The sequence below is a fragment of the Argiope bruennichi genome, chromosome X1, assembly GCF_947563725.1.
Source record: "Argiope bruennichi chromosome X1, qqArgBrue1.1, whole genome shotgun sequence".
Lineage (NCBI taxonomy): Eukaryota > Metazoa > Arthropoda > Arachnida > Araneae > Araneidae > Argiope > Argiope bruennichi.
In genome coordinates this window covers 73,374,915-73,395,433 of record NC_079162.1, presented here as the reverse complement: position 1 = coordinate 73,395,433, position 20,519 = coordinate 73,374,915, and the positions used below count along the sequence as shown (strand labels likewise).

Sequence of the window (20,519 nt, the reverse complement as noted above, 5' to 3'; positions counted from 1 at the left end):
TTACAAATACTGAGTTGATGAAAGTTTTTATAATATTAATAAATTCTCTCTTTTTCATTAAATAAAAAGCAAGGCTCAGTAGACGCCCATCGGGGATCTTGGTTTGAAATGAATAATTTTTAAAAAATATTTTATTGTTATAATTCATACATAATCATCATTTTATTATCATTATTATTCATACATTATCATCATTTATTATCATTTTTATTAATACATTATCATTATTTTATTATCATTATTATTAATACATTATCATCATTTTACTATCATGATTATTCATACATTATCATCATTTTATTATCATTATTATTCATACATTATCATCCTTTTAATATCATTATTATTCATACATTATCATTATTTTATCATTATTATTATTCATACATTATCATCATTTTTATTATTCGCATATTATAAATATTTAGTATTAGACGAACTCCCTTTTTTGAATTTATGACTTATTAAATGTTGTACCGTAAATAACAATTATTTATTAAAATGCAGTACACAAAGTAATTTTGCTAAGAAAAAGCCAATAATATTTTCTTCATGCAACGAATCCTTAATTTCTTTCAATAATATCCATGTACTTGTATTTTAAGACATAAAAATAAAATTTCCGAGCTCAATGCGTTTTAATTATCAGCAAATATTAAATAAAATAATATTAAATTTCAAAAATATAACAATAATTATTTTTGAAATTAAAATGATTAAAACTAATGAGAAACATACTATAATCAGAGCTAACGAAATGCTTTAATATATATTTTTGATTATTCCATTAAAAACCTAAGAAATTCAATGCACTTTCCCCTTCCCTTCAACAAACTTAACATGATCCAAATATTAAGTTAAAAATATAAAAACTAAATAAACTTTTACTGATTACTTAAGTTTCCAGTGAAATTACAGTTTGTATGCTTAAATAATGCAAATGTGTACATAATAAATGTATTTAATTATCTAGGAGCATTTTTATAATTTTCATACCTACATACTTAATAGTTTTTATTAGAAAGAAAACTAATAATAAATTTATATGCGTAAGAGTAAGAAATTCTACTCCTTTCAATATCAAATAAGTTTCAATTTCTAAGATGGATCTTCCCTACTGACTAAAGTTGGAAGCCTCATTAAAATTGGTGAATAAGCAATTCTTTAATTTCACTTTCTAAATTGGAGGATTTTTCATTTTGTTAGTATATAAATCGGTCTTCAAATTTTAATTCCTCTTTTATTCGATTTCGTTTTCACAGATGAAACCGCAACTTCGTGGGCTGTATTTTCCTATTTTTAATAATGGCTTGGAATTCACCTAAAATATTACCTCAGATTTGATTTTAATCGCACAACGATTTTTAAAAAATTAAAGAACAAATTAAATTTTTATTTTAACTATTATAACACTTTTACCTCGATGACTGGATTCTGTTTTACATTTTTATTGACTAAATTTATGTTTTCTGCTTAGTATACGCTAAATGTCCTTATATAAAAATAATTAATGCCTTAAAATATTCGAGATTAATATCCATGTAATAAAGACTCTCAGGGATTGCTGATTAATAAAAATTAACCAAAAAATATTCTCAAGCTGGAATTATTTTTCTTAAGTCGCGGCAATCATCATATGATAAATTTCCATCGCTGACAAGTTTTCTGTAAATTATATATTCCAGATTGCGAAGCATTTAAAATGTTAATATCAGAAATGACTTAGTTATTAATAAAATAAAGCTCTACTTTTTCAGTAGAGTTATTTTTAGTTTTTAATTAGGGCAAATGAAAAGGTTTTGGTATATTAAACTAGCAAATTAATGTCGCTTAACTCGAGGAAACATGACTTGATTTTTAAATTTGAATGTTCCCTAATTATACATTCAGTATCAATATCTAATAAAATAAATTATTCACCATTCAAAGATTTCACACATGAAAAAGAGAAGTGTATAATCCAATTAATTTTCTTTTTATTATAGTGTCACTAGTCAGATAATTAAAGAAAGAATCAATTCATCTACTCAATCCTTTGTCTTGTTAATTACAAAAATGTAACGTCGTTTTTCAATTATATCTAAGTAATTTCTCATAATTATATCCTTTTTGCATTTGTACATGTAGGTTACTTTATTTCATATGATACTTTCTTTTATCTAATTAATACTGAGTTGTGCTGCGTCAAAATAATTTCTTTTCTTCACAATGATTCAAAACTATTAAGTTCAAATTTTTGAGTTTCGTAATTAGTCTCTGCAATTTGTGACGTAAACTGAAGAATATCAAGTGCTTTTTATATATGAGATATTAAATCAAAAAGAGGATAAAATTTTGGTATCATCCGAGATAAAGGCGTAATTTATTCAGTTTTAATGAGAAATTCCGTCTTTGTAATTTGCTTCTCAAGTTTTCGGAAGCTTTTTTCAAAATTAACAATCCTCTTTTGGAGAGAGGACTGGTGGTTCTGATGGATCCCAATTATCTAACTACGGTTCAAAATTATGAAATTCATCCCTAATAGGTCATTGCATGGGTCTTTAAAATGTGACGTAGATACAAATATATAAAGGAGTATCCATTCTAATTTAGACCTAAGAGCTAATTTCTAAATCGATAGAGACAGGGCTATAAATGTTGGAGTCAATAAATGCAAAGCTGAAAAAATTGCGAATCTAAATCTTTATATAGCGTCTTTATATTGTGCTAAATTTTTATATAGGATTCAGTCCTGCTAGTTACATTTAAGGAAGGTATTCTTCACATACTAATATTATTAAAAAAATAAATCAATTTTTCTGCAACGAAACTGAGTTATAAAACCAATCAAAGGCTCATTCGGGTAAACATGGTCCCTTTAATTGGCGGATTTCTTGAGATAACTTAACTTAATTTTCGTCGCAGAAAAATGTATTTTCTAAATATAACAGAGAGGGCAAGGGTGCTTATGAAAATTTAGATTTAATATATTTTTATCGTCAAATTTACTGACTAAAGCGACATACAATAAAAAATTAAGCCATTTATGGCACCATTCTAACTTGAAGAATATGTCTATCCCTATCAATATAGAAAACAGCCATTGTGCTACGATTAGAATGGATATTCTATATATATGAAATAATGGAAAGTCCTGTTTTTGAGCATAAAACATTGCAAAATACGTGAATGTATATTAACGTGTGTAAATTCTTTTTTAATAATTTGTTAGATGAAGAATCTGAAATATTAAATTGATCTTTACCTTATAATCCATCATATAAATTATTTTACAGAATTTACGATAAATTTATTCTTACTATTTTTCTGTGTTGAATTTCCCTTTTAAACTGAAGCCATTCATTTAATAAATACCTTTCTTTGGATACCTCTGCTCAAGTTCTGATTGTATTTACTGTTTCCGCGGTTTTATTCCAACTTAACTCAGCCACGTAAGTTTAGCAATTAATCGGGAATAAATGTTCTCTCCCGGGTGCAATGTAAAAGTTTGATCAGTTCTTACATTTGACGATGGTTCAAAATTATGAGGTTTACGATCCAACAGCTTTAATGTGTCTTCAAATCAAGATTCTAATCTAATTCATCAAACAGCGTGCTGTTTATTCATTAGATTAGAATTTCAAATGACTTTCGAAGTATAGCAATATAACTAAACCTTTCTGAATGTGTAAACTATGAAATGCTTCAAACACTTATAAGAATTATACCCATCACTCTTTTGTAATGTTTACATCATTAAATTATTAACATTATAAAATTATTTTGATAATGTTGAATTACTTTGATAATGATGTTACAAATAATGTATACAAATTTTCGTAGTAACAAGGCATATAATAAAGTCTCGATTATCCAAGATTATTAATCCTAAAATGTAATTATAAATACTTAAATCACAATAAAAAAAGATGTAACTTAACAGAAAAAATTAGCAATTTTTTTGTAAAAAATAAATGAACGCATTTGTAAGTCCAGTAAATCTATTGTTTATTAAGTCATAATTATGTTTGCAAGCTCCCAAATATTAAGAAAAAATTGTTCTAAACCATTTTTGTGCTGATTTGTGTCTTTTTTCGTTCATTTTGAATACTGTGCGCAGAATTCGTTTGTCTATTTAGCTTACACTAGCCAATTCTGCTGGTAATTGAGAAATGTCTGCACGACAAAAAATCCAAAGAAATGAATTATTTTACAATTTAAGAGACATCGAAAGATAAACTTGTCATAAAGCAAGATTTCATTTCCAATTAGGAAGAGGACTAATCACAATGGATATTAAAGAGCTGTACGATGAAAAATTTCGGCACAAAATGGCTTTTAGTAATTTTTTCAAAATTCACCATATATTAGAATATGCAATCTAGGCGTCATCTGGCTTTATTGTACTTTTGAAACGGGATTCATTATAGGATATACTAATCATTCCAAAATTGAAATTAATAAAATTTGGAATTAGCGTTTTGGTTTTGAGATTCGCACAGAAACATGAAAGAATCTTAAGGCACGGTTTCAATTTAAAATCATCAAACGATGCATAATTTATTGCGTTTCTTGCATAAATAGAGCAATACAAAAGTTAAAGAATTTCATTATTTCCTTTAAATAATACATATTTTTCATATCAAAATAGCTCCACTGTTTTTTCAATCCGTGACTTTAACATAATAGATAATTCTTCTTTGAGTATTATGAACTTCTTTTCATAAATGTAAAAAAACAGCAAATATTTGCAGCTATTAAGTTTTATATGCTATAATCAATGTCATAGACTATCTACAATTGTTATTTCAAAGCTGAAGCTTTTAATTTTTAGGAGTTAAAAATTAAGATTGTAAAAATAAGAAGCAAATATAAATCTGCTTTCAAATATTAGGTTACATCATCTTTCAAAAAGAAAGTGATAAAGCAGAGTGCTAAACACAAACAAAAATCGTTGAAACTATTCACACATGAAAACACTCTACTCTGGAAGCAGAATTTGAAATCGGTTTGCAAAGTAGCAGCTGCGTTCGTAAATACGGCTGAATGTATCGTCTGCGAAAGTAAGTTCGCGAATATCTGCAAATGCTTTTTTTTTTACGTCAATTGAAAATTTATACGTACCTTCGAAAATATGTTGCAATCATTATCAGACGTAATGTCTAATTCGCATGATGACATTTTTGGTGATGTAAACGAATCAATAGACCATTTTTTTTTTGTCAATATAATCTTATGATAAGTATATACAGTTTCGAAAGCGGTAACATGTTTTCCAAAGTTAAGAAATATATGTTTCGAGAAATTTTCTGCGTTCGTTTTGATTTATATATCCCTTTGTTTTAATCAGATGACTTTCAGCTTTGAGAAAGATATTTCAGATAGAAAAATACGCTCATGTATTTTCTCGTATATAAAGTAAAGAGAAGCGTTTTAATGAATCTAAGTGTTTTAATTTTAGACCTCCTTGAGTTAAAAAAAAATGAAGAATTTCAATTAGTGAACGCTTTACACTTTAGAGAGCTAGACAGGCATGTGAAATTTAATATTTGGTCTTTCGACCAAAATTGTAGATTTTTGTCAAATTCTGTACGAATTCCATCAAAGGAAAGTCTGTCTGTCCATTCACATATATGGGAGTTCAGCAGGTAAAAAAAAATCCACCTGGCTAGAAGCATTAAATTTGTTAGATGTCTTCCACATATCAATAATGGGATAGAAATTTAAAATACCTATTCTATTCTCTTCAGTTAAACTAAAAACGCGCCATATTTTAACACACAAGAAAGTCAAGGGGACATCCCCCTTCCGAAGATTCGACATAGAAAGGAATGTTTGAAAATTTTTTTATTCAAAACATTTTTAGAAAATGCTCGAATTCATAGGATTAAGACGCCTTGGAATTAGTATGAAATTAGTAGGGGCAGCTTGAGTTAAAAGTCGGTTTATATAAGTTAAAATAGAGAAAGTATTTAAAGTGATTTTTGGAAATCTTTATCTAAAAAATTTATTGTTCCAAATTGCTAATCAATTTTTATTTATAAATCTTTTAAGCACTTGGTTGAAAATTGTGTTGTATCCGATATCCAATTTCAAAATTTTCTAAATTAGAACTAATTAATAATTAGAATTCGTTGATCCTTTTGATAGATATATGTAATATCAAAATGTGATTTATATAATTATTCTTATTGTTACTTTTGTAACGTTATTTTTATTATTTTGTTGAAATATCAGTCTCGGGATTTTTTGAAGTGTGGATAACTAGAATTTACCGAGTTCTAAATTAGATTTAAATTCGGTTCAGACTTTTGGCAAATATTTGATTACGTTAAGCAAAAATAATATCAAGAATAATATTATTATTGCTTTGTACTGTGATTTTTGATATCTTTCTGCAATATATATTGCAAGATTATTATTATTATTATTATTATTTGAATCATGGATAACTCGAATTTGAGTGCTCTAAATTTGAATTAGAATGAAATTTGGCTATAGGCTTTTAGCAATTATTTTATTTTGATAAATTAAAATAGTATCAGGAATACAATATATAATCTAAACTTATAATTACTTTTATCCTGAATTTTTAAATGTTCTTTTGCAATGCTTATCTCAATGGTCTTTGAAGTATAAGTAATTAGAATTTAGAATTTTCTAGGTAAAATTAGAATTAAATTCGGTACTTTCTTTTGGTAAATATTTGATTATTATAAGCTCAAGTAGTATCAAGAATGCGAATTATTGAATTATTTAATTTTTACTTGTTGGTGCTCTTGTCCAGCTATTTTAATGCCTTATTAGAATATCTATCTCATGGCGTCTTAAAGTATTGGTCCCGACATCTAACGGCGCTTGTTTACGATGATTTTGGGTCACGAAAACTGTATCAGATTGATATTCTTGAGATGAAACATTAAATCCAGATCCATCTTCGGACGGAACATTTCCTTAAAATAGCACAAATTAAGGCATTTTAATTAATTTCCTTTTTATCTTTAATCAGCTAATATAACATTATGTTAGTTAATGGGGCATTGAGTGCTTTATTTTCGCTTTTATGTAAGCACCTAGAATTACGAAAGTGTTTTAAAAGTATTTAACAGTGGAAATTTAGAAAATAAGTTCTCTGAAAGGAATTTCGGGAGAAAAATGTTAAGAAGTTCTATTCAACTAGATTTGATTTTCTTCCTCATTTTCTTTATTAATATATTTATTCTCTATGGGAATCAAATTAATAGTTAATAAAAATGATTATGGGGAAGTTCCAATAATTCGTTATTATCCTATTTAATGCCCGAACATATTTATGTTTTTATTCTCGGATAGCTTAACAAAAATCCTAATATGAAATAATTCGGAATCTATTCTTGGATGAACTTCTTAATTTTGTGTTATGATTAGATGATAAAGATGACACATCATATAGAACACCTCTCTCTAAAATTTCAAGCCACATTGGCAAGTGGACATTTGATTTTCGGCATCAGGTTCAACATGCATTAGGCCTACATATTCTCCAAATAGTTGGAGGAATTGGGTATCGGATCAGGAACCCATTAGGCCTAAAGCCAAGACCTTACCATTACGCCGTCAGAAATTTTTATATGTAAATAATAAAATAATTTCATAATATCACGCTCCCTTAGATTAAGATATACAATTTTTTAAATAATAAAGTCCCTCTCTTTGACTAAAAGCATCAAAATTTAAATTTGTTGCTTTCAGTCAAAAATTCTGTTTTACCTCTAATCAATTAAACATCGCTTTATAAATGCATATCATTCACTATTAAGTCATGACTGCTAAGAAGCGCATAAAAAATGCATCTTACACAATATATTCAAGAATTTCCAAGTAATATTAACGGTGGTGTTTTTCATCAGCAAAAATACGTAGGGTTCGTTAAAAAAAATATGTAAAAATCTACGGTATGGTGGTTTTTATTTTATGAGTTTCTAAGAAGCAAAAACCAAGTTTCAAATGTTTACATTGCATTTTTTTAAAGATCATTACAAAGAAGAAAAGTTTACTTTGATAATTAGTTAATAAAAAAAGATCTTTCCGCAGTATATACAGTTTTTTGTCCTGTCAAACATAGAGGATGGTAACATTAAGAAAACATCGCCTCAGCATGGCGTGTTATTCAAATTATATTTAAAAGACTTCCATTTTTTTTTCCTTCTTTCAGCTGTTCGAATTTTGAAAACTATAAAAAAGGTAAATTTTTAAACAGTTCTGGAGGCTTCTTTTTATAGGTAGACATGTATGTCAAGTTTTAATATTTAACTTTATAAGCATCTTGTTTTCCAATGAATTTTTTTTCACGGGAAATACAGCAAAAAGTGTGGCGAGAATTTTTTTTAAAGGGAACTTTTAGCACAGTTTTTTATGAACCAAATCTAAAATGAATATTCAAAAATGTATTAATTATGTGATGAATTCGAGGCATAAAAAAGTTTCTAATCGGTTTTGTCTTTCGTTCATGTAATTTTTAGTTATCTATAGAAATAACGAAATCTTCATTTCTTATACAGATGCGTGAAAATTATAAGGGTTCAAAAAATGTTTAATTTTTTAGAGTGCAAGATTAATTTATTTCAAAAGATAGTTTTATTTTTTAATATATGAAATTTTTGTCGCAACATCTTTCCTTACCAAATGTAGACTTCATAATTAAATCTCTTAAACTTTCAAAAGGTAAACTTATATTCAGTTTTTTTTTTTGTTGAAATTTCAATAAATAAGCTAATAAATAAAATATAATTTCCAGTGGAGAGGGAAAAAATTAGCGAAAGCTCTAATGTTATTAATTTTAGGTTAAATTATTTATTAGATTTTTAATTTTTTATGTTCTTCCTGCTTTTAGCTAAGTTTTATTTCCTGTGATTATCTAAGTTTAGAACATTATTATCATGTAGTCACATATTCACATCGAAATATTGAAGTAAAGATATACAAAGCTATTGAAGTAAGAATATATAAAACTATTGAAGTAAGGATATATAAAACTATTGAAATAAAGAAATATAAAATATACAAATCAAACTATTTTTGTTTAATTCTTCCGTAACAATTAAAATTATCATTAGAACGTATGTAATTATTTGAGAATTTTTTAAATTTAGTTTATAATTAAAATGCATCATAAACACAAACTTTAAATAAAAAAAAAATAGCATTAAAACGTATATTGGCGAAAAAACAAAATATTCGTATTATACGTATATAAAAATTATAGTTATAATTTTCATCATATTACAACGTTTAGATTTCACTTATTGTTGAAATTTGCTCCATATTTTTGGAAAATTAAGTGGTTTTCGGGAAGTGTTCTGTAAAAAATAAAGATAAATTTCTTAAGCGTAGTAGTTTAAAATACTCATGGAAACACAAAATACAAGTCTGAAATCAATCAAGCTTGTATATAAGCAGCATTCTAAATGTAAGTGGAAATATATACACAAATGGACAATACATGATACAAATAAGAAATTAATAAACAAAATATTTCTTTCATATTTATAAGCAATATTCTACATGTAAGAAAATCAGATACTTTGAGATTAAGTTTTCTTCACATTGACAAAAAATTATTTTAGGAAGCAAAAAATTTTATAGATTTGAGTTTTAAAAAAGTAATTTGTTGTGACCATTTTTTTGTCTTAGTCTTTCAATTATATATTTCAGTCTCAATTTATAATAACCCACCTCCCAATAAATAACTACTTTCCTTAAACTTCGAGAAAGATTTCAAGAAGAATCTCAAAAACCTAAAAAGTCTCGAAAGCTTTCCTACAAGTTTTTTCCACCAAATTTTTTGCAATATTTTTAAGCACAAATAAGGAAATCCGTTTAAAATAAAGTGTTTGATTAAAAATTTTTTGGATAGTTAATAAGTTTAGGTTCTTTAAAATTATGAATAATTAAGGATTATTTTAATTAACCATTCTAATTCTGAGATCTTCTTGGGAAGATTTCTTATATGAAAGTGGAATTATGAAAACTTTTCCCATGAAAATAGCGGCTTTCTGAGAAAAATTTAAATTATCTGTGCAAATGCATAAATTCACATTTAATTGCAGTTTTAATCCGTGTAGTATTTTAGCATTATTAACTTTATTATTATTTATTCCAGTCTTGATTGATGTATTTTCCACGTTTTTGGCTTTATTTACAATTTAATTCAGTCCAATCCGATTTATCCAATTATTTTACAGTTAAATTTAGTCCAATCAATTTATCAAATTATTTTACAGTTTAATTCAGTCCAGTTTATCCAATTATTTTACAGTTTAATTCAGTCCAATTTAACCAATTACTTTACAATTTTATTCATTCCAATCCAATTTATCCAATTATTTTACAGTTTAATGCAGTCCAATTTATCCAATTATTTTACAGTTTAATGCAGTCTAATTTATCCAATTATTTTATTTATTGCTTACTTTACTCAAAAAAATTTATCCGTTTTATGATTATTATTATTTTGCCTATTCATGGAAACGTCATCACAGATTTCAATTTGGCGGCATTCTTCACCTTATATATTATTTGATAGATAATTAATCAGAAATTTTAAACTGTATTTTTTTCTCGCGAAGTTTTCGCATTTATTATATATGAATTTGAGATGCTTTTTTCCAACTTAAGAGAAATTTAAATTTAAAAAAAATCATTAAAATTTCTTGCTTTGATTTTTGCTCATACAGACTGATTATAACACGGCGTGCCTTGGCAAATAATCGGTAAGTACTTTGATCTATATTTTTATTATAAGAATACAAATGAAGTTTCTGGGACATTGAAAGAAGTGAGTATGACGGCAAAATGTTTGAAATCTCTTCTGTTATTTTGTAAAACTTGTAAGTCAGGCGCTTTCTTTACTAAATGTATTTTTCTCCAAATTGTATTAAATAAACCTTTATTTAAAAGAAACTGTAGATCCAGTTTGCGTTAATGTCTTTTATTATTCATCTGAGATAGGACTGGTTGGATCGATCCATTTTATGTTACAATTATATAAAATTTGATCTTTCTTCTTTTTCTCCAACATTTCTTAAAGTAATAGTAAGAAATAAGAGTTTTAATTTCTCTTGTGTGCACATTTAGTAAAATTAATAATCCCAAAATGGATTAATCCGTGTGATTAAAATTATGGGTGACTATAAATTCGATATATCTGCTTAAAAATTACTTATTTTTATTTTTCTTTAATTGTATAATTTAATTTCGTACTTGAACGGCTTAGTTGTATGTTTTTTTTCAGTTATTTCAGATATTTGATAGTGATAACATTTTTCAAATATCTAACTTTAGAAATATCTCTGAATGTTTTGATATTGGGCTTAGGCTGTGCCTTTCTTAAGAATTAGGGAACATTTCCGTTTATTGAAATATTTTTTAACGAGCTTATATACAAAAATATAATTGATTTCAAGACACAAAATCCATTTTGTTACAATTTTTCTTTTATTGATTTTATATGCAGGGGTTTTAAGAAAAAGAGAAAAAATTTTAAGGGATACAGTACACTAAATCAAATATTTTTCGGCATGAAATACATAGCTTAATTGAAACAGCAAGGTCACGAAAAGATAATAGCATATTTTTAGTATTTATCTCATGTTCAATCTAGGAATGTTCTACCTAAGAAAGCTGAGAAGAAAGGCATTTAAGAAACTTAAAGGCACTTAAGAAAATTTGAGATCCCATGGAAAGATGTTAGCAGTTCCGCAGAGAAATGCCTAAAAATGGATTCTTCAAAACAATAAAAAAAATGGCACAGAATAGTTAAAATACCAAAAACTTATAAAACAACTCTTAATATACGGAAGATTGCAGAGATGTAAGGACCCAACCCTTAATCTCTCTATAGCCACAGAGCAATTCACACGGCATGATGGTCTTTTATACCATAATTTGACTAAGAAATTTACCTTAATCCATTAAAATTCACTCACTTAATCTAATGCCTACGTGACTCAGTCCCATTTTTGTATTTTTATTGAGACTTTCCCCCCTCCATATTTCATGACATAAAAGTGACGGTTTATTAAGTAGTTGCGGTTGTTTATCAGTTAACAGTTATGGAAATTTTAAAGCGCATACATTGAAATATAACTATATTAAATAATTAAAAAAATATTTTATAGTATAGTTTAATTTTTAATTATTAATTTAAAATATATTAATTTTTAATTTATTTTTTAATTAATAATTTTAAATGTTTTAAAATGATTTAATTTTTAAAAACATTTTAAATGTATTGTTAAAGACTAGGTTACAAATCTAATACTGTTTGCACATTAAATCTCAATTTTTATTTATTTTATTATCATTTAAGATGATTTATTTTATTATTATTATTTAAGGTTATTTATTTTATTATTATTATTATTTAAGATTACATACAGAACAACAAAATAAATTGTTTAGTTGTTTCAGTTAGAATTTAATTTTTGGGGCATGAATATTCTGTTAGGCATTCAATTAGTATATTCGATTGGCATTCAGTTATAATTTAATATTTTCAAGCATGAATAATTTTGATTAAATTTCCGCTCTTTTCTTAACTATCATTAATTTTCAAATATCAAAATTAAGTCGAAACATAAAATGGACATAAAAACTTATTTTAAGACTCAAGAAAAATTCTTATTACAAATTCTTTAAAAATAAAAACACACGGAGTATTACAAAGACGAATATATTAACCTTCCAAAAACATTAGTTATTCAATTTAAACTAACATGTATTTTAATGCTGTTTTTATTCACATATAAGCAGTATTTTATACATAAAATATTAAAACAAGAATTGCGTTTTTGGTCAATTTTTATTGATTTCAAATCATCCCTTTAAATTATTTAAGTTATAGAAAACATCATGTAATTATGTGCATCTCTTTTTAAATACACTTTTTAACATTAGATCCTTCAGTAAATTTCTTATTTTAAAACAGGACAGAAAACTTTGACAATTTTTGAATACAAAGTCATTTAAAGCTCTGTTTCCTTCTGTAGGTGGCTAGGGGATTCGGAACACCTGCCTCAGTCAAAAGGCAACTGAACCCGCTGCAAGTCTCTTGCGCCATCTTTTAGTATGAAACAGGAGACAAAGCTATGACGTCCAAAGCTCAATCTCTGGAGCCATGAACTAAAAATAACAACACATTTATTATGATAGTCATTTCAAAATCTGTATAGTAATTTGTATAATAAAAAAGATGGAATTTGTATTAATTTTATTTAGTTGTTGTATATTTTAAAATCAACATTACAGACATAAACTTGAATGCTTGTTGTGAGAATATAAATCTGAATATTATCATTGAAAATATACATATTTATATAGATAAGGCTATAAAAAGTTTTTACTTGAAAGGCAAATTATAGATTTGAAATTTACAGAAAAAAGGTTAGAGATTCAAAAGTAAAAGCTTTACTGTTGCTAATTGAATTGTCTAAGATACACTTCAAAATGTTTAAGATGAGATGAAAACTAAGCGAATAAAATTCATCGAAAGCCTTAGTTCTTGAAATTTTTTAAGTCATTCCTAATAACTTTTGCAGATTTATTTTCCTAAAAATAGTGTTTTAAATAAACGAAACTTTTTTTTGACAACATATTTATCTCAATGGACGAGTTAAAAATGTGGAGATGTAGGCCATATATTTTTTTAATATTACCCCAGAAAATAATATATCCCATAGTTCAAAACTATTGAAACGGATTTAATTAAATTTGAACATTGGCTACAATTTTAACTAATTTTTTTATTTAAAGAAATGATTTATACCACTGTAATTTTAACTCGCATAATTAGAGAATTTTCAAAATTATAAATAATTCTTCCTTTAATTAATTCTTAACTTTGCTATAAGTTCACAATGTCCTGGTTCTATAAAAAATGAACTAAAATAAATCCATTTAGTTAAGTTGAAATTTAGAAATCCATTTCAATAAAATTTCGAAATTTATGTTATTAAATTGTTTATCTAAATAAATGAATAAATATTTCGAAATATTTATAATCCAAACATTTTTATTTTAACTTGATGAAAGAAAAAAACATCCCTTTTAAATATTTCTTCTTTAACTTTGGGAATCAAAAAATTATACTATAACGAATGTCTTTAAATGAGTATGATGGTAATTTCAGGAAATAATGTAAGTAAAATAGTAATTTTTAATAACTTTTCAAAATTTTTAGTCACTGAAATTATCGGGTACAAACAAAGAAGGATGCTAAAATTCGGGAATCTAAAATCAGAATTATTTTGAATTATAATAAGTTAATTGCATTTGAAGCAATAAAGATTGCGCATAAAATTATACTCCAATTTTTTAGAATTATCACTAGAAATTTTAAACATGCAGTTCCAGTCCAACGTTTAAGATTAACTCCATACAAGATGTATTTCTCTTATTTTGATAAATTCCATATTCTTTTCTTCTAAGCTGCTGCTTTCGAACTGAAAATCATTTTCAAACTTAACTGTCAGCGATAAGCGATGAAAAAATGTATGTCAAAAATCCCTTTATTTAGTAGTACTTGGGTTACATTCTTTTTAAACGGTTACTTATAATTCATCAATGGTTTTAGTTTATGGATCTGCTTCTGAGATTTATATTTATCAGCATGCAAATCGAATTTATCATTTAAAAAAGTTCCCTGTGCATTTTATATTTTTTTACTAAGTTGCTGCTTTCAGATTGATAACCATTTTTGTCTAAACTTAACTGGCAGTGATAAGCGATAGAAATATACACATCAAAAATAATCTCGTTTAGTTCTTCGAAATGTTTTTTTCTTTGATTATTCGTAACATATTAATGTCTTTTAATTTACGAACATGCTTCAAACTCAGCTTTAATTCATCTAATGGTAAGTACAGTGCGCAGATATATTTGAAATGATTCCTCAAAGGATTCTACATGTTTGGGAATACATCTTTGTATTCCCAAAAGACCTCCAACATATAATTGAGTTTGCTCAAAACTCAATTATATGTTGTTATTTTCAAATTATTCGTTGTTATCAGAGGTTTAACTTAAAAAAATTTTCTGGGGATTATCAGCTATTGAAGTATGAAAACCTTTTTCAGGCATCCTGTACAATTATTGTACTTCCAAATTACCGTCTGCCATTCTTATATTATTTAATTAATTTCATTTTTGTAGAAAGTAGTCTTAGAAATATTTATAAAATCTCAACAAAAATAGGGAAATGCTTATGCTTACAGCTACTATATACGTTTAGATAAAACATAATAATTCTTCAACTATGAATATTCAACACTGAAATACAGTAACTTCATTTCAAAGAAACAGCGTATATTTCTTAGAAAAAAAATTACTACAAAATTTTGTTATAATTTTCTATAATAATGATTCACTTTCTTGCTTGATTCTCTTGATGTGAAATCTGCCAACAGCACCAGTTTCAACCCAGTCTCATTGGATTCTGGAAATGGCTAGAATCATGAGCGCTGAATCGTATGATAATACAGGATTTTAAAGATCCTATGATTACCTATTTGGCATTTGATTCCGCAGGTATTTTTAAAATCATGGCATAATTTCAGCATCATGAGAATGCAAGCAGATAATTGCTGATGGCAAGCAGTGCTTCAAAAGCATGGTAACGGCAATATTAATGAAGAGGCCAACCAATGGGCTGGTTACTATGTCCAGTGAAAACGCATCGTTTATCGAAAGCTTTAAATTAAAAAGCTAATCCTTTGCAAATCGTCGCCGATATTTCAATATATGTGTAAAATTCCCTCACAGATAAAAGCGCGAAATTTCGATGTGACATCTGGAACCAATTGCGACATCCAGCAGTTGCTCAACTGTTTGAAAGCAGATGTAACTAATTATAAAAATGCTTTGACAAAATTTGACATGCGAAACATCTGTATAACAATGAAGACATAATAAACAGCGATCATAATAAACAGCGACATAATAAACAGCGATATCTGTATCTCGAAGGGTTCCAAATTTGCCCTAAAAAGCCGGGGGGGGGAGGAGGAAGAATCTCCAACGTATGCGAATTAACGTAAAATCAAAAAGTGATCTTCTCTAGGAAGTCACATACGCACGAGTATTCATTAACCCTACAACGACGGTATGCGCTGTTAAAGATTAACAGATCTTTATTATTTAACGATGAAAAAAGACGTGTAATTGTTAAAAAATTAAATCAAATACCGAGTTGAGAAGTTCTGCTATTACTTTGATGCGGTTTGGAAGTTTGTTGAGCAGAATGCCAATTCAGGTGCATTTTTTGTAATCTGATAAGATTCACTATCACCGGATTCGTTTCTAGTAACTATGAACAAACTTTAGAGTAGGGATTAATTCAATAATTTCATCAATTTCAGTAGGAATTTAGACAATGAAGATATTTTGAGATATTTTTTTCACTACTGAGGAATCAATTATATAAGCATTTAACTTTAAAAGTGCGGTAAGTTCTATTTTATTTTTTATACATTTAATTAATTTCGTTTATCATTCGACTTCAGTTTCATTAACTAAAGTATTTTCAGTTTTCACTTTATGATAGTACTTTGAAATTATTTTTCTCTAAAACGAATTATATCTTCCTTCAATTTTTTTAAGATAAATGAAGTAAATTCATTTTCAAAGATTTACTTCAGTCATTGCAATGATGAAGTAAAATACAGTTAGCAAGCTGCTAAATGATTTCAATTATTTGAATGAGGATAATGATAAACTAGCTTGAAGATCATAATTATATATCACTACCAATATAAAAATGTCGCATGGCACATTTGCCAAGTCATTTCATTGATGCAAAATAATCATGTTTCGTTAACCAAAATACTTGCTGGCTTTGTTTATTTTCAAATTTCTGCATATGTTGTGTGATTGTTGTATGTTGCCACAAAATGCCAAATGTCCCATATTCCCTATAATACATTAAAATTCTGTATGTTTTGTTATGTGGGATTATCAGTATAAGACATTTTGATATAACAATGACGATGTGAAACAAGAATTTTTTTCTTTCTTTCTCAATATTGTAACATTTCTTCTGTTATATTTAATAATTAATTACTTTTATTTAAAGTAAGCATAAAATTGAAATAAAATATAAAATTATTGCATTAAAAAAACATACAATAAACTAATTTTTGAAATTAATTAATAAGTATCCTATTAACGGAATTTCGGTTTCATGTAAAACTATATAAATCTATCGTATTTCAGAGACTTGATTGTTAATAGAAAAAGTACTTCTGATAGTTTTTAATTAAGAGCATGCAAACAAGAAAATTAATCGCGGGAGAAACAGAAACTGAAATAAATATATTTAGTAGTATATAAATAACAATTTTTTGCGGCTATGGAATAATAATAACAGTCTTTATAAAAATTCCCTTTTTATCATATAAAAAAAGAAGTTTTAACTAAACATTTATTGAATAAAAATAAGAAAAAAAATCGCCCTTTGTTATTTGTTTGTGTTAATTAGTAATCAACATGAATTGCTCGATAATAACATACGTAATTAAGTTGTAAATGCAGTAATTTTTAATTGAATGTTATGAAAAAATTAACCATTGAATAGAGACTATGATAAATAAAATGCAAAAAGGAGACAATTGGGAACAATAAATTCTATAAATAAAAATTATTTTTTTGTTCAAATTGACATGTATTTAATTATTCGCTTACAAATAATGTTCAAGAACAAAACAGAAAGCAAACACATTAATAATAGTCAAAAAATTATGAAAATTATGTAACGTAAAGATATTTTACAAATAAAACGATTTTAAATTAATACATAAATATACACAGGGTGAAAAAAAAGTAAAAAGAAATTAGCAATAATAATCTTGGGAATATTTGTTCTATTATAAATTAATGAAATCAAACGTAAACAATTTAGTTAAGGAGGTAAATTTGCCAAGAGTTCTATGTTTCAACTATAAAAAAAACATCATAAAATGGCAATAACTTCAAGCACATAAGACGTTATTGTAATAAAATAAATTTTATTAGAATTACGCAAAGAATCACAAAGAAAAAAAAATTATTAATAAATCTGCAAGCAAAAAATTATTTTAAGAATAAAATATGCTGTAGAGATTAAATTACTAAATAAAGTTTTCTATTGTTTTGATATCAATTATTTAAACAAATAAAACAGTTAAAAATTCTTGAATAATTTTTCATACTTTTCAGAAAGTTCAGAAATTATAAACACCTACAGTGGTGATTTTTTTTAAAAAAATAGTTAGGTAATAAGCGTTTTTGTTTTTTAATAATATGCTTTTAAAACACGTAAAATATCAATTGAAACATGAGTTTCATAATTAATTTTATTTTTACAGATATAAAATGATATAACTCTTTAAAAAATTATATAAAATTTCCAAATTTACATCAAACACAATACATGGAAATTAATTAGCCAAACCTACCTACCTTCTTTGAGTTGTAATTTCAAAATAAAAGTTTCATCAACGATCGTGTGAATCTTTGTGAATTTTTTAGTTTATGTTATATCATTATGATATTTATTGCAGTTGTTGAAAAATTCCAGAATTTCACATTTATATATTATTAGAAAGCATATATATAAATTAATTTTTTTAAACATGTATTGAAAATTTTAAGTAAATGGAGCTACCATCTTTATAAGACTCAAAAAGTTGTCAAAAGAAAGTATAAAAACATCTGAAACAGGAAAGCGAGTTTAAAAGTTGAAAATTGCAACAAATAGTCTTAGTTTTGGTTTGAATAAAAGTTTCTGAAACTTTTTAGCGATCCCAGTCATTTTAGTTCCCTTTTATTTTGATGTGTCTCTCAAATAAGTAACAAATAAAATATTAATTATGATAATGAAAAGAAAATGCACTTAAAATAAACATTCATGAATGTTGATGAAATATTTTAAATCAAAACGACCTTCTTAATGCTTTTTGTTTACAAATGAGGGACAATTATTAAGGAATGCAATGAACGCAAAAGTTATTGGAATCCCAAAACATTCCTACTAGTATCCCTCTTCACATCCCTACTAGTATCTTTCTTCACATCCCTACTAGTATCCATAGTGCTACTGGTATCCATAGTAACGAAATCAGGGAAAAGTTCTTTAAATGGAAAAAAATTTTGAATTTTAGAAATCTATTCTACCTATTGAAATGAAATTTAAAAAAAAAACATATTCAGCTTAAATTACTTTTTATATGACTTCATCTGGCTTTTCAGTAGCAAAAAAAATATATTATTAAAATTTTACACAGCTATGTACGAGAGAGAAAAAACTATTTTACAGTACGATTATAAATTCATAAAACTTATTCTGTTTATTGAAAGGGAGAGGAAATAATAAGGTATGTGGGTGAAGTAAAGAAATTTAATTGTTTATGTATCTTAAAATTATTACAATTAAGTTTTACAAATTGCTTTTGCTTAACCCTTAATTTATCAAATTATTTTATCATCAATTTTTCAAATTTATTTTTGAACCATTAGTTAAGTTTTGGAACATAATAAACCCAGGAAGAAAAGAAAAAAAACTTTTTTAATTAATTAAAACAATTTAGCTAATTAACAATAAAAATCTTTTTATTATTAATTAAATATTCGAATTGCGTACATTAAAGCACCGTCGGTAAATAAAGGGTTAAAGACTACTTACCACTTTTTGTATCCAAACAATTGTGAAATTGATAGAAACTAACATTCTCTATCTCAATATTAATATAAAAAATACAAACAAACTTTCGTGGAATATTTTATGGTCACTGAATAGTTCACAGAAACGTTTCAAATAATGTTTCTTCTATTTCTTACTTAAAAACTGACTACTTAGCAATAAATTTCATATGATTAAAAAACGATGAAATGCCTTTTAAAAGTGCTTCATTGAATGATAGTTTAAAAATAAAATTTTAAGCAAATTTTAAGCAGTTTATGACAGTAAACCGCTAAAAAGAGGGGAACAAAATATTACCTTTTCATAAGAATCTACAAGTTCCTTACCTCTATGGAAGAAATTCAGTATAGATTATTGAATAATTTCGTATTCTATTTTGATGCAAATGAAGCTTCTTTTCTTCAAACGTTCTAAACTTTGCGTTTCACAAATGAACTGATTAAAACGAAAACGAATTCCACGATGTAAAGATCAAATATACATGAATAACATCGCAGTAGAATAATTCGATTAATTTTTACAAACAAAATGACTTAATTTAATATTTAAGTCTTCAACGATAGCAAGAATTTTCTTCTTATAATGTGAACCCACTTCTTTAGGAATCGTGCAAACTCGACTAAAATTTAAATATTCAAACAGTAACAATTTAAATATTCAATAAAATGAAAACAAAACTATGATCTAAATATCGGAAATATATGAATAACAAAGCAACTGAACCATTGGATTAGGAAATAAATGTATAGAAAACACCGTTACAACTTTAAGTCTTCACCGATATCAAAGATTTTCTTCCTAAGCCGTGTCCTAGTTCTTAAGAAGCTAT

At 26.2% G+C, this 20,519-nt stretch overlaps 1 protein-coding gene across 7 annotated transcripts in view; it reads left to right on the top strand.

Moving 5' to 3' along the window:
• Positions 1–13,209, top strand: part of LOC129958591 (silk gland factor 1-like) — an 81,202-nt gene extending 67,993 nt beyond the window's left edge. For all 7 annotated transcript variants that reach the window (XR_008783251.1, XR_008783250.1, XR_008783252.1 and 4 more), the window contains one exon: positions 13,008–13,209. Coding sequence is in view for 1 of the 7 variants with exons in the window: in XM_056071172.1 (XP_055927147.1) it covers positions 13,008–13,053 (46 nt within the window). In the remaining 6 variants the exon portion in view is untranslated. The remainder of the gene's footprint in view (positions 1–13,007) is intronic.
• The last annotated feature ends 7,310 nt before the right edge of the window (positions 13,210–20,519 follow it).